The sequence below is a fragment of the Salmo trutta genome, chromosome 13, assembly GCF_901001165.1.
Source record: "Salmo trutta chromosome 13, fSalTru1.1, whole genome shotgun sequence".
In the NCBI taxonomy this organism is placed as follows: domain Eukaryota; kingdom Metazoa; phylum Chordata; class Actinopteri; order Salmoniformes; family Salmonidae; genus Salmo; species Salmo trutta.
The window spans coordinates 46,738,949-46,754,118 of NC_042969.1; the positions used below are offsets into that span (position 1 = coordinate 46,738,949).

The 15,170-nt window shown below is 47.8% G+C and overlaps 1 protein-coding gene across 8 annotated transcripts in view; it reads right to left on the bottom strand.

Moving 5' to 3' along the window:
- The window catches only part of dock10 (dedicator of cytokinesis 10), a 179,738-nt gene that overhangs the window by 40,627 nt on the left and 123,941 nt on the right, over positions 1 to 15,170 (bottom strand). For 7 of the 8 annotated variants that reach the window (XM_029772267.1, XM_029772266.1, XM_029772264.1 and 4 more), the window contains exons 26-38: positions 13,827 to 13,940; positions 13,217 to 13,288; positions 11,786 to 11,932; positions 10,885 to 10,968; positions 10,532 to 10,628; positions 10,377 to 10,409; positions 9,758 to 9,936; positions 7,378 to 7,494; positions 6,160 to 6,277; positions 5,897 to 6,018; positions 5,545 to 5,659; positions 2,670 to 2,736; positions 1,291 to 1,338 (exon numbers count right to left, since the gene is read on the bottom strand). In XM_029772267.1, the coding sequence (XP_029628127.1) occupies positions 1,291 to 1,338; positions 2,670 to 2,736; positions 5,545 to 5,659; positions 5,897 to 6,018; positions 6,160 to 6,277; positions 7,378 to 7,494; positions 9,758 to 9,936; positions 10,377 to 10,409; positions 10,532 to 10,628; positions 10,885 to 10,968; positions 11,786 to 11,932; positions 13,217 to 13,288; positions 13,827 to 13,940 (1,313 nt within the window). Of the gene's footprint in view, positions 1 to 1,290; positions 1,339 to 2,669; positions 2,737 to 5,544; positions 5,660 to 5,896; positions 6,019 to 6,159; positions 6,278 to 7,377; positions 7,495 to 9,757; positions 9,937 to 10,376; positions 10,410 to 10,531; positions 10,631 to 10,884; positions 10,969 to 11,785; positions 11,933 to 13,216; positions 13,289 to 13,826; positions 13,941 to 15,170 lie in introns of all 8 variants that reach the window. The other variant, XM_029772265.1, reaches the window with a different exon arrangement.

The following is a 15,170-nucleotide window of genomic DNA, read 5'->3' on the forward strand; positions in this document are numbered from 1 at the left end:
CTCTCTTCTCCTCCCCTCCTCTCTCTCTCCTCCCTCCCTCTCTCCCTCTTTCTCTTCTCCCTCCCTCCCTCTCTCTTCTCCCTCCCTCCCTCTCTCTTCTCCCTCCCCTCCCTCTCTCTCTTCTCCCTCCCTCCCTCTCTCTCTCTTCTCCCTCCCTCTCTCTCTCTCTCTTCTCTCTCTCTCTTCTCCCTCTCCCTCTTCTCCCTCCCCCTCTCTCTCTCTTCTCCCTCCCTCCCTCTCTCTCTTCTCCCTCCCTCTCTCTCTCTTCTCCCTCCCTCTCCCCTCTTCTCCCTCCCTCCCTCTCTCTCTCTCTCTTCTCCCTCCCTCTCTCTCTCTTCTCCCTCCCTCTCGCTCTTCTCCCTCCCTCCCTCTCTCTCCCTCTCTCTTCTCCCTCCCTCCCTCTCTCTCTCTCCCCTCCCTCCCTCTCTCTCTCTCTCTTCTCCCTCCCTCTCTCTCTCTTCTCCCTCCCTCCCTCCCTCTCTCTCTTCTCCCTCCCTCTCTCTCTCCTCCCTCCCTCTCTCTCTCTCTTCTCCCTCCCTCCCCCCTCCCTCCCTCCCTCTCTCTCTCTTCTCTCTCCTCCTCTCTCTCTCTCTTCTCCCTCCCTCCCTCCCTCCCCCTCTCTCTCTCTCTTCTCCCTCTCTCTCTCTCTCTTCTCCCTCCCTCTCTCTCTTCTCCCTCCCTCCCTCTCTCTCTCTCTCTTCTCCCTCCCTCTCTCTCTCTCTCTCTCTTCTCCCTCCCTCCCTCTCTCTCTCTCTTCTCCCCTCCCTCTCTCTCTCTCTCTTCTCCCTCTCTCTCTCGACTGCAGCCAGCAGCAGGATAACTATGGTGTTGGCAGGGGATCCACCCTCGTTCTTGTCTCCCCAGTAGATGCAGACAGACAGACAGACAGACAGACAGACAGACAGACAGACAGACCCAACCTGCACCCTGGGAGCAGGCTGGGTGTGTGTGCATACTCATACAGTACACATATTACGTTTGTGTGTTTGTGTGTGACCGAAGGTTGCGTGCGCATTCATTATGCACATTAAGTGTGTGTGTGACTGTGTGTCGGTTGGGGGGAGGGTAGTTGAGCGTGTGTGTGTGTTGTTTAATTTGTGTGTGTGTGTGTGTATCTGGCTGTTGAGCAAACATTACATTTCACACAATCTGACAGAAGGTTCTGTTGCATGTCTATCATTGGTATAAAACAATGAACACACAGGGACACACAGCCTCTGAGTGGGAGAGGAGGAACAGAAGCAGGTTCAGAGTGTCAGGTAAAAGCCCCTGTGGAAGGCTAACACTTACCTGGCTATGTGGCGCTTCCCCAGGAATCTGAAGTGCTGGAGACACAGCCTGCATAGAGGAAGAGGAGAGTGTGTATTAGGGTGTGTGTGTCGAGTGTAAGTTTGTACGTGTGTGGGTATGTGTTGTGCGTGACGTCACGATGCATGTATGTGTTTGTGCAATCACGATGTGTGAATGTATGTATGTATGTATGTATGCATGTATGTGTTTGTGCAATCACGATGTGTGAATGTATGTATGTATGTATGTATGTGTGTGTGTGTGTGTGTGTGTGTGTGTGTGTGTGTGTGTGTGTGTGTGTGTGTGTGTGTGTGTGTGTGTGTGTGTGTGTGTGTGTGTGTGTGTGTGTGTGTGTGTGTGTGTGTGTGTGTGTGTGTGTGTGTGTGTGTATGTATGTATGTATGTGTGTGTGTGTGTGTGTGTGTGTGTGTGTGTGTGTGTGTGTGTGTGTGTGTGTGTGTGTGTGTGTGTGTGTGTGTGTATGTATGTATGTATGTATGTATGTATGCATGTATGTGTGTGTGTGTATGTGTGTCCACTGTGAGCTGAGGACAGGTACTGCAGTACTGTGTAGCTGTGTGTTATAATAACAGAAGCTCCAACAGAGACAGGAAACAGTGAATTTACTGCAGAGCTGAGTGGAGGCTAGGGGAGAACAGTTGGGGCCTATCCCTCTATAAATCTCAGCAGTTTTACAGCCACACTCCCTCTCTCTTTCTTTCTTTTTCTCTCTCTATTTTATCGGTCTCATCCGTTCCCCTCTGCCAAGTCTCCCATCATTCCCTTTCTCTTCTGTCTCTTTCTGCTATGCATCCCTCCCTCCCTCCCTCCCTTCCTCCCTCCCTCCCTCCCTCCCTCTCTGTAATGAGAGGACAAAGTCATACTTATAGTTGAACTACCAGAGTTCAAGTTAGGTAGATTCAATCCGGACTGCGGGATTGACTTTTAAAGGCAATGTTATTCGCAGAGACCAAACTTACGGTAAACGCTGCATATGTCGTCTCAATCGGAAATTGCGCTATAATTGCGCTCAAATGTAAATTGTGCTATAACGCAGATCTTCCGCGGTCCGGATTGAATATAGGCCTAAGATTACAAAAGTTCAACAACAACAAAATACATTGTTGGGGGCCTCCCGAGTGGTACTGCATCGCAGTGCTAGAGGCATCTCTACAGACCCGGGTTCGATCCCGGGCTGTATCACAGACGTCCGTGATCGGGGAGTCGCATACAACAACTACTTATTTAAAGTCTGATATGAGTAGTTGTGTCTTTGAAAATCAATGCAATGAATGTAATAAACGTAATGTATCCACCTATATATAGTATCTGTCCATGCACACAGGCACAGAGGATCGGTTAACACTGAAGATACTCACTCCAGGATGTTGAAGAAGTCGGAGATCTCTTGGTGTATGGCTCGGTGCCAGTAGGAAACCATCACCTCTGGGGGAAATTTAAAAAAAAAAGTTTAAAAAAAAGGCAGCGTCCTTATCGCATAAACCCGTACCTGCACCACTTCACTGTGCAACTTGCAAGGATGTGACTAACAGTGCATAGCAGTATCGCGACACACTGAAGTATCATGGCAAGCAAACAAAACATGAAGCGGACTTAAATGTCTTGAGGAAAACAGTCCTAGTGTTGGAAACAAACAACCCTGATGTCGTCATCCAGAGTCACGGATGTTTACTTCCCAAGCGTTAGCACAAACTATTTCACACGACGCATAGTTTAGACTTCGTCCTGTTTCCCTTTCTGCCATGGAAAGTCGAGTATACTGGTATCGTAACAACCCTACTGTAGGCTACGGTCCGGTATGGAAGAGGTTAACACTAAGGAATTGGCTAACGGGTACTAGCTACCCGGCTACTGTAGTGTAGGACTAGTATATGGTCCGATTGATACCAGGCCACTGTACTGTTGCTATGGTCCGGTAGTGAAGGGGTTAACCACAGAATTTCATAAAGAACAAATACACACTGCAGTCCAAAAGTATTGGGACAGTTTTGGCTCTATATTCAGGCACTTTGGATGTGAAATGATACAATGACTTTGACGTTAAAGTGCAGATGATATTTGTGCTTCTGTAACTTTCTCACTCATCAGTATTCACGATTCATTCAGGATTATCCGCAATCAGGGTAGCATCCACATTGATGTAGAAGTGTTCAGAAACATATTGTATTCTTATTTAAAATAAAAGTGACTTCAAAATGACGCAACAAATTATGTACCATTCATTTCTATTGGTCACAAAATCATCTGAAACACAACCAAAACAAACAGCAAATACCTCCAACCAATTTGTAGAGTCCAAGCTTGATGTAGTCATTGCGTGCTATGAATATGGGGCCAAATACTGTACCTAACTTTTGACTACTTTAATACATACACTGCTCAAAAAAATAAAGGGAACACTAAAATAACACATCCTAGATCTGAATGAATGAAATAATCTTATTAAATACTTTTTTCTTTACATATTTGAATGTGCTGACAACAAAATCACACAAAAATAATCAATGGAAATTCAATTTATCAACGCATGGAGGTCTGGATTTGGAGTCACACTCAAAATTAAAGTGGAAAACCACACTTGAGGCTGATCCAACTTTGATGTAATGTCCTTAAAACAAGTCAAAATGAGGCTCAGTAGTGTGTGTGGCCTCCACGTGCCTGTATGACCTCCCTACAACGCCTGGGCATGCTCCTGATGAGGTGGCGGATGGTCTACTGAGGGATCTCCTCCCAGACCTGGACTAAAGCATCCGCCAACTCCTGGACAGTCTGTGGTGCAACGTGGCGTTGGTGGATGGAGCGAGACATGATGTCCCAGATGTGCTCAATTGGATTCAGGTCTGGGGAACGGGCGGGCCAGTCCACAGCACCAATGCCTTCCTCTTGCAGGAACTGCTGACACACTCCAGCCACATGAGGTCTAGCATTGTCTTGCATTAGGAGGAACCCAGGGCCAACCGCACCAGCATATGGTCTCACAAGGGGTCTGAGGATCTCATCTCGGTACCTAATGGCAGTCAGGCTACCTCTGGTGAGCACATGGAGGGCTGTGCGGCCCCCCAAAGAAATGCCACCCCACACCATGACTGACCCACCGCCAAACCGGTCATGCTGGAGGATGCTGCAGGCAGCAGAACGTTCTCAACGGCGTCTCCAGACTGTCACGTCTGTCACATGTGCTCAGTGTGAACCTGCTTTCATCTGTGAAGAGCACAGGGCGCCAGTGGCGAATTTGCCAATCTTGGTGTTCTCTGGCAAATGCCAAACGTCCAGCACGGTGTTGGGCTGTAAGCACAACCCCCACCTGTGGACGTCAGGCCCTCATACCACCCTCATGGAGTCTGTTTCTGACAGTTTGAGCAGACACATGCACATTTGTGGCCTGCTGGAGGTCATTTTGCAGGGCTCTGGCAGTGCTTCTCCTGCTCCTCCTTGCACAAAGGCAGAGGTAGCGGTCCTGCTGCTGGGTTGTTGCCCTCCTACGGCCTCCTCCACGTCTCCTGATGTACTGGCCTGTCTCCTGGTAGCGCCTCCATGCTCTGGACACTACGCTGACAGACACAGCAAACCTTCTTGCCACAGCTCGCATTGATGTGCCATCCTGGATGAGCTGCACTACCTGAGCCACTTGTGTGGGTTGTAGACTCCGTCTCATGCTACCACTAGAGTGAAAGCACCGCCAGCATTCAAAAGTGACCAAAACATCAGCCAGGAAGCATAGGAACTGAGAAGTGGTCTGTGGTCACCACCTGCAGAACCACTCCTTTATTGGGGGTGTCTTGCTAATTGCCTATAATTTTCACCTGTTATCTATTCCATTTGCACAACAGCATGTGACATTTATTGTCAATCAGTGTTGCTTCCTAAGTGGACAGTTTGATTTCACAGAAGTGTGATTGACTTGGAGTTACATTGTGTTGTTTAAGTGTTCCCTGTATTTTTTTGAGCAGTGTATATAAGTGAATTTTTCCCAATAATTTTGGTCCCCTAAAATGGGGGGACTATGTACAAAAAGTGCTGTAATATCTAAACGGTTCACCCGATATGAATGTAAATACCCTCAAATTAAAGTGGACAATCTGTACTTTAACATCGTGGTCATTGTATCATTTCAAATCCAAAGTGCTGGAGTACAGAGACAAAACAACAACAAATGTGTCACTGTCCCAATACTTTTGGAGTTTACTGTAGTGAATTATAGGATCTGCATGGAGGTAACACTACGTGTCTCACCCTCAGATATGGTCTTCATGATGTGGAGGAAACACATGAGCAGACTGCGCGTCTCGGCCTGGTCCAGCTTGTCAAAGCGAGATCCAAAGCCTATCAGAGACTGAGGCCGGGCAAACTGATGACAGGGAGAGTGAGGGAAGGAAGGATGGGAGAGAAAAGGGGGGAGTTAGGGAGAGGGGGAGAGAGAGGTGGGAGGTAGAGTGAGAGGGGGGGTTGGCAGAGAGAGAAGGAGAAAGACACATGGATTCTTGTTCATGCAATAGGTATAATATTGTTGTTCTTTCTTTAAGCCAGCACAGTCTGCACAGCATTTCCGGATATGACATTCCGCTGAGTGACTCATCTTTCACACCTTTTCACATCCGTCCATCTTCTCGCTGTTCCTGTCGCTGTTGCTGGGGTTGGACTCTATGCTAATCAGAGAACCCCGCGAGTCGGCATGGTTACCCGTGGAAACAGCCAGGGAGGAGAAGGCTGGGGGCAGGAGAAGGGTTAGAGGTTATGGTGCAGACACAGTTGCAAACACGCATACACACATGCAAAAGTATGCACGCACACACACACACACACACACACACACACACACACACACACACACACACACACACACACTACCTGTGATGGAGTTGAGCACTTCTTTGGAAAAGGAGGCATCCACCGAGTTACCATGGCGAATGACGTGAGCCACAGGACCTGCCACACCCCCTCCCACACTCAGGTCATCTCTTGAACCCTGGAGAGGGGGAAAGAGTTTGCTGGAACACCACTAGGCCAGAGGGAAACATTTCACTGTGACACCACTAGGCCAGTGAGAAACATTTCACTGTGACACCACTAGGCCAGAAGGAAACATCTCACTGTGACACCACTAGGCCAGAGGGAAACATCTCACTGTGACACCACTAGGCCAGAAGGAAACATCTCACTGTGACACCACTAGGCCAGAGGGAAACATCTCACTGTGACACCACTAGGCCAAAGGGAAACATCTCACTGTGACACCACTAGGCCAGAAGGAAACATCTCACTGCGACACCACTAGGCCAGAGGGAAACATCTCACTGTGACACCACTAGGCCAGAGGGAAACATCTCACTGTGACACCACTAGGCCAGAGGGAAACATCTCACTGTGACACCACTAGGCCAGAGGGAAACATCTCACTGTGACACCACTAGGCCAGAGGGAAACATCTCACTGTGACACCACTAGTGACACTCACTGTGACACCACTAGGCCAGAGGGAAACATCTCACTGTGACACCACTAGGCCAGAGGGAAACATCTCACTGTGACACCACTAGGCCAGAGGGAAACATCTCACTGTGACACCACTAGGCCAGAGGGAAACATCTCACTGTGACACCACTGGCCCAGAGGGACACAGTTCACTGCAACATCAGTGAGCAAGGTATTGGAGTCAGAGTCTAGAGAGTCTGCCTGGGTAAAGCTCGATTCCACTACCTGTCAATGACGAATATAAAAACAAAACATTTCCCTTCCAGGTTCTCCCGAGGCACGTCTAATATAAATGGGAACCATAAATGCAGGTTCCCCTTATTAAAGCTTAATTACCGTTTCCTGTGTTTAAAAGTAACATTAGCGGTTGTGCCTGTGTAAACGTTTATCCCTGCCCTTCCTCTCTCTCTCTCCCTCTCTCTCTCCCCCTCCCTCCACCGCTCCCTCCCTAGCCTCTGTGAACGGTGCTGTGACTGGACATACATGACCCTAAAGTAGCACTGCGGGCCGCGCCAAACTATGACATCACGACAACAACAGTGGCTTTGTGGCACTTTGCTTGGTCTTGGGCAGGGCTGCAGTGGAGGCTCTTACTTGGTCACTGGAGGTGAAGTAGATGGGGAAGAGGTCTCGGAGGAAGAAGCGAGGCATGTTGTCCAGGATGAGGCCGTACAGAGGCAGGTAGAGGGACGCTATTCTCGCCTGCTTATCCTGGAGAATATGAAGAGAGAGGGAGGAGAGAGAGGGGGAGGGGCAGAGGGAGGAAAGAGAGGGGTGGCAGAGAGAGAGGAGAGAGAAATTGAGAATGGGAGGAGAGAGAGAGGAGTTTGAGGGGAGGGAGAAAGGCAGGGAATAGAGAGAGAGAGAATTTGAGACAGAGAGCGAGAGAGGAGATAGAATTTGAGACAGACAGAGAGACAAAGAGAGAGAGAGAGAAAGAGAAAGAGAGAGAGAAAGACCGATAGTGAGCAACAGACCAACAGAGAGTAACTATCAGGGGTTTTAAACTCTGCGTGATTGAGAGAGCGAGAAACAGAGATCTGTCAACAGTTGTACAGTGTTGGGTTTGGCAGGCTCCTAATCTCAGATGGGATCTGGCTGTCTGGGGCTGAGTCCAAAATGGCACCCTATTCCCTACATAGTTCACTACTCTTGACCAGAGCCCTATGGGAACTATAGGGAATAGGGTGCCATTTGGGACGCAACCTAGATCCTTCCCAGCACCCCACTCCATGCCACCTCCTCTCATCGAGTGCTCAGAGGTCCCAGTGAGAATGGCGCATTACATAGTCTGCTTCCTGTACACAGGACCGCAGGGTAGGGTGTGTGTGTCAGAGAGCGTGTGCGCCCAGTTTAATGATTTCCTGCTGTTTCAAATCCTCATAGCCATCACTGTAATGCGCCTCTCACTCCTAACACACACACGCGCTTTAAGTCAACCCAATATCTGTGAGAAAATCTTGACACCGAAAACACTCCTGGAAGTGTGAAGTGATGACAGGCAAATATCTAAAAAGTGAATTTTACTGTGTTTCAGTCAGCTATAGTACATTGTACACTGTCCAATGAAAATATTTCAGCTTCCTGTGTGGAACATATTGGAACAGTCTGGTCCCAGATCTGTTTGTGCTTCAGCCAACTCACAACATTTTTTAATAAGTTTTATTTCACCTTTATTTAACCAGGTCAATGGTAATCAGAGGAGTTGACTAAACTAAAACAGAAACATGTCTGGAAGCAGGCTAATATTGCTACAAGGCCCTAGCTTACTTTCACATCTCTTTCTTACAGACATACACTACATTACCAAAAGTATGCTCATCGAACATCTCATTCCAAAATCATGGGCATTCATATGGACTTTGCTGCTACAACAGCCTCCACTCTTCTGGGAAGGATTTCTATTAGATGTTGGAACATTGCTGCGGGGATTTGCTTCCATTCAGCCACAAGAGCATTAGTGAGGTTGTTCACTGATGTTGGGTGATTAGGCCTGGTTCGCAGCCGGCGTTCCAATTCTTCCTAAAGGTGTTCGATGGGGTTGAGGTCAGGGCTCTGTGCATGCCAGTTTGAAGCACAGAATCGTCTAGAATATCATTGTATGCTGTAACGTTAAGATTTCCCTTCACTGGAACTAAGGGGCCTATCCCGAACCATGAAAACAGCCCCAGACCATTATTCCTCCTCAACCAAAATTTACAGCTGCACTATGCATTGGGGCAGGTAGCATTCTCCTGGCATCCGACAAACCCAGATTCGTCCGTTGGACTGCCAGACGGTGAAGCGTGATTCATCACCTCAGAGAACGCGTTTCCATTGCTCCAGAGTCCAATTGCAATGAGCTTTACATCACTCCAGCCAACACTTTGCATTGTACATGGTGATCTTAGGCTTGAGTGCGGCTGCTCGGCCATGGAAACCCATTTTATGAAACTCTCGACGGACAGTTCTTGTGCAGACGTTGCTTCCAGAGGCAGTTTGGAACTCGGTAGTATAGAGACAAACCCAGTGTTGCTAGTAAGTGTTGCAGGACAGATTATTTTTACGCGCTTCAGCACTCGCCGGTCCCGTTCTGTGAGCTTGTGGGGCCTATCACTTCGCGGCTGAGCCGTTGTTACTCCTAGACGTTTCCACTTCACAATAACAGCACTTAACAGTTGACCGAGGCAGCTCTAGCAGGGCAGAAATTTGCCGAACTGACTTGTTGGAAAGGCCATTCTATTGCTAATGTTTGTCAATGGACATTGCATGGCTGTGTGCTCAATTTCATAAACCTGTCAGCAACGGGTGCGGCTGAAATAGCCAAATCCACTAATTTGAAGGGGTGTCCATATACTCTTGCATATACAGTGTACTTCTAGACTATAGGGCTCTGGTCAAAAGTAGTGCTCTATACAGAAAATACGGTCCCATTAGGGACACATGTTATATATCATCTGGTGCCCGCTACATGGTGCTGGCGTGCGTGGCGTACCTTCATGGCGTAGCGGGCGTCCAGCGAGTGCTTGGCCATCAGGTTCTTGAGGCTGGCGAGGGCCAGGTGGCGAAGGTCCTGCTCATCCTGCAACGCCAGGCCCAGCTCCCGTAGCAACAAGCCTGTCAGGAAGTGCTTCCTGCAGAACTCGCCCGTCAGGCTGTACTCTGGCACATCCACTAGGGTGGAGAGTAAGGAGGGAGAGAGAGGGGTTTGGGGGGGGGGGAGAGAAAGAGGAAGAGAGATAGAGTTAGAGAGAGAGATACAGAGAGGGGGTTGTGGGTGGCAGAGAGAGAGAAAGAGAGAGAGAGCTCAGTGCCCTAAAAGCATCCAAGTTTCTCAACTTGCTTTATAGCAGAGACCAGACAGCTATGGTCCTTCCTTCTTGGAGGAACCCTTACATTAAAACTAACACTTTAGAATTGACTAAATTGATGTCAGCTAATCCTTTTAGGGACTGGTTAGCGACATCTCAGGGAACCAGAGCTGGTCCTAGTACCACTACACTAAACTAAATTCTGGTTTGTTTATTCCACCCAGTGCCAGTCGTATGGTAAAGAACATCAGTACAACATCATGCGAATATCACAATATATCATAAAAAGGGACCGATAGTTACCCTGAGCACTTTGCGTTTCTTGTGATGCATTGTCTGAAATGGACAGGAAAGAGAAAGAAGAGAAAATAAAGTGTTAAGCGGTGTAATGAATGAAGTTTGTTAAAACCTAAGACGGACTTGGATTGGGTCCCTGTGAACCCTAGATGACTTCTGACCTGTGATGCGAGCGGAGGGGAGGGGCAGACTGAGAGGGATGTAGTGCTCGTGGTTGCACACCTCTCGCAGGAACTCAAACTTGAACTCACACAGCACCTGTTGAGAGAAACGTCGGGGTCACAACCTGATTGACCGAATAAAAACACCACAACATCTCTGAAGTACATTGTTTCCTATTCTAGTATCTATTTCATTGTTGTCTAATGCTTTCTATTTTACAGTGAGTGACATTGGCTATTATACCGACGGATAAGGAAATACTTTATTCACACAATTCTGTGACTGAGAGACAGAATGAGAAGGATGTGTGTATGTGTGTGTGTTTGTACGTGTGTGCGAGTGTGTGTGTAACCTTGTTGTCAGTGGCTGTGATCATGTTGACATAGTTGCTGATCAGCTTGAAGGTGAACCCTCGGTCCATGAGGGTGAAGCAACGCTGGAGGGAGGGAGGAAAAGAGGGAGGGAAGGATGGATGGATGGAGGGAGGGGAGAGGGAGATAGGGAGGAGAGGAGGGAGGGAGGGAGGGATGGATGGAGGGAGGGGAGAGGGGGAGGGAGATAGGGAGGAGAGGAGGGAGGTAGGGAAAGAGGGAGTGATGGATGGAGGAAGGGAGAGAGGGAGAGTCGGGGTCAGCATTAGTTAATGAAGAACATGAAAGAGAGAGACCATTTCATTATTTCACAACACAATTAAAAACATGCTCCGGAACTTTGGAGACTTCTAAGTATCTTTTAAACCTCCGGCTTTCGGCTAGATGTGTCAACGTGTAGTTCATACATGCATAATCTATAAGCAGAATTACTGTCTTACCTCAATTAGCCACGAAATCCCATGTTTTTAGGGAAGCTGTGCTGAGCCATTTTCCCTATATTTTCCCCCACGTGGGCCAACCCCCTAGCAATTCAAGTTCTAGCCAATGAGCTTCAGCCCCTCGCATATGTGTGACGTAGTATGCAATTTTCAGGGACCACTTGTGGCTCACGAGTGCTACTTTCAGAACTACTGTCTAAAAAGTACACACAAGTACCGGAGAATCTCTTTAAGGAAATCAATATGGAACAATAGTCAGCAGCGGAAGGGAAGCCATTTTCATTTACAGTTAGCTTAATTGCATTTATCTCCGCTTCATTAGTCAGGGAACACAAATGTATTACCATTGGCAGCATTTGAGCTCGATCTCGACAAGTGATAAGGACAGCTCCCTAAGCATGTAATGTGTGTGTGTGAGTGTGTGTGAGTGTGTGATGCCCACCTTGACAAAGGCTGCCACAGCCAGGTTTGCACTGCGGGTCTCCTCTGCCAGCTCCTTGTTCTTCCAGAAGATGTGGTCGGACACGGTCATGACTAGGCTCTCCAGACGACCCAGGTAGGTTGAAGGGAACCTCTGTGGTCGAGGGAGCTGAGCCACACATAATATGGAACTTAACATATAGGCCTAATGTATAAGTTGCACTAGCAACACTAAGGTCATAGGTTCAATTCCAGCAGGGACCACATACACATACTACAAAATGTATGAACTAACAGCACTGAATGTTAGTGGGACATAGGACAGATGCAGGTCCAATATATGGTCGGACGGTATATTCGAGAGAATCTGAATGTATGTGACTTGAGTAGTAACTTTCCAGTGTTTTCCATACTGCACGTATTATAGTGTATTGTGTTCGTGTTTTTGTATGCGGACTTTAGAAAAATAATTTTTCTGTAATAGGACAATAAATTATATTGTATCGTACTGTAAGTCGCTTTGGATAAAAGTGTCTGGTAAGTGGTATATACACACACCAGCCAGTATATTAAGTACACCCCCCCGTTCACGAAAATGGATCGCTCCTACAGACAGTTTGCTATATAAAGCAGCAATCAAGGCATTCAGTTACTGTTGGAATGAACGTTAGAATGGGCAAAACAAGTGACCTAAGCGACTTTAAGCGTGGTATGATCGTTGGTGCCAGGTGCACCGGATCCAGTCTCTCAGAAACAGCCGTCCTCCTGGGCTTTTCATACACGACAGTATCTAGGGTTTACCGAGGATGGTGTGACAAACAAAACACATCCAGTCAGCGGCTGTCCTCTGGGCTAAAACAGCTCGTTGATGAGAGAGGTCGAAGGAGAACGGCAAGAATAGTACAAGCTAACACTCGGGCCACAAACAGACAAATAACAGAGCAGTACAACAGGTGGTGTGCAGAACAGCATCTCGCAATGCACAACTTGTCAATCCTTGTCCCGGATGGGTTATTGCAGCAGACGACCACACCGGGTTCCACCCCTATCAGCTAAAAACAAGAAGGAGTGGCTCCAGTGGGCACGCCATCACCAACCCTGGACAATGGAGGAGTGGACATCACCTGGAACATGACAGCGAGTTCAGTTTACTGAGTGTCCTGGTCAGTCCCCAGACTTCAACCCAATAGAACATCTTTGGGATGAGATGGAACAGGCTGTTCGCAGCACGAATGTACTGCTGCCCAGTCTGCAACAACTGTGTGATGCCATCGTGTCAGCATGGACCAACATCCCTGTGGAACGTTTCCGACACCTTATAGAATGCCCCGAAGAATTCAGGCTGTTCAGAAGGCAAATGGGGGTCCGACCTGCTACTAGATAGGTGTACCTAATAAACTGTCCGGTGAGTGTATATGTATATATTATACCTTCATATGTTATGTTTCTATACCTTGACATTGTCTGAGTCCACTAGATGCTGGGCCATGGACTTGACAATGAGCTCGAAGAAGAACCAGGAAAACTGCAGCAGACAGGGGTAAAAGGTCAAACAGGGGTCAGATTATGCGGGTCACGTTCAGTTAAGCACTCAGGGTCACATTCAACGGCACAATGAGATAGAAATATATAATGTAGAGCATATAGACTGCTTTGCTATGTAAGATAAGGCATCCTATCATGTCTATTCATGACATTTCTAGGCATGACTTTATTTGGATAGTCCCAAATAGGTTTGTAGATGTTCAGTAGAACTAACTGTCAACATTTCAACAACATTTCAATGAACTATTCCCTAACCCTTAACCCTTACTCTAACCCTAAACCTAACCATAACCCTAGCAAGCAGTTGCATGTCAGCAGAGTAGCAGTTGACAGTTTGTTGACCGTGTGAGCATCTGTAGATCATGGGACTATCCACCCAAATGACACCCTATTCCCTTCACAGTGCACTATTTTTGACCAGAGCCCTATGGTTTCCTTAAAGGGAATAGGGTGTCATTTGGGACTGGGTGTCATTAGGGTGTCATTCGGGACTGGGCGTGGCGGCCATCTAGGCTCACCCTGAGGATGTTCCTGACGGCTGGCTGCTCGTTGCTCTTCAGGTCAGAGGTCATGCCCTTGGCCAGCTCCTCGTGGACCGTCCGGAAGCCGTGCGACTCCGCCTTGAACACAAACTGACCACCGCAGTGGAGAGAACAAGGTCAATGAGACAGACGGCCAGAGACACAGCGAGTCCGACAGAGACAGACACAGAGACAGACATAGAGACAAACAGACAGACACAGACACAGAGACAGACACAGAGACAGACACAGAGACAGACACAGAGACAGACACAGAGACAGACACAGAGACAGACATAGAGACAAACAGACAGACACAGACACAGAGACAGACACAGAGACAGACACAGAGACAGACACAGAGACAAACAGACAGACACAGACACAGAGACAGACACAGAGACAGACACAGAGACAGACACAGAGACAAACAGACAGACACAGACACAGAGACAGACACAGAGACAGACACAGAGACAGACACAGAGACAGACACAGAGACAGACACAGAGACAGACATAGAGACAAACAGACAGACACAGACACAGAGACAGACACAGAGACAGACACAGAGACAGACACAGAGACAGACACAGAGACAGACAGACAGAGACAGAGAGACAGACACAGAGACAGACACAGAGACAGACACAGAGACAGAGAGACGTGCTTTACAGACACACTTTTTCCTCTCTCTCACATACTGTACACACATTACTAGCATCAAGGGAACCAAACATGCAACATGCTTGTCTCTGCATTTAATTAAACCTATATATTAACATAACAACACCGATTAAGGTTGATGTAATCAGAGTTATGAGGAATAAGAAAAAGATACTGAGTCGGACAAAATTAGCTTATTTTGGCAAAGCATCTCTTTTTCTCTTTTTGTGAGAAATGTTCCACCCACACTGTATGTGTATGACACACACACCTCATTACCACTGACGTCACCCACTTGAGTTTGTTAATGAACTATGGTAACCACACACACACACACACACACACACACACACACACACACACACACACACACACACACACACACACACATATGCATCGACGCACGCACGCACGCACACACACACACTTCTGTGCACCCAGGCACACACACCCACACCCACATGGCGAGAAAGCACTGGCTGAAAATTGCTTGCTGCTACCCCCCCCCCTCCAGCAGCATGCCAATCAGTTGCCATAGTAACGGCAGTTTCATTACAGTGACCCTCCCATTCTTTCCCCTCCTCCATTTCTCTTTCTGCCCCTCTTAAAGATCAAGTGTAGGATTCTCGTTTTCTTTCTACCAGACATGAAAAAGCTGGTTCTATTCTCCATTTC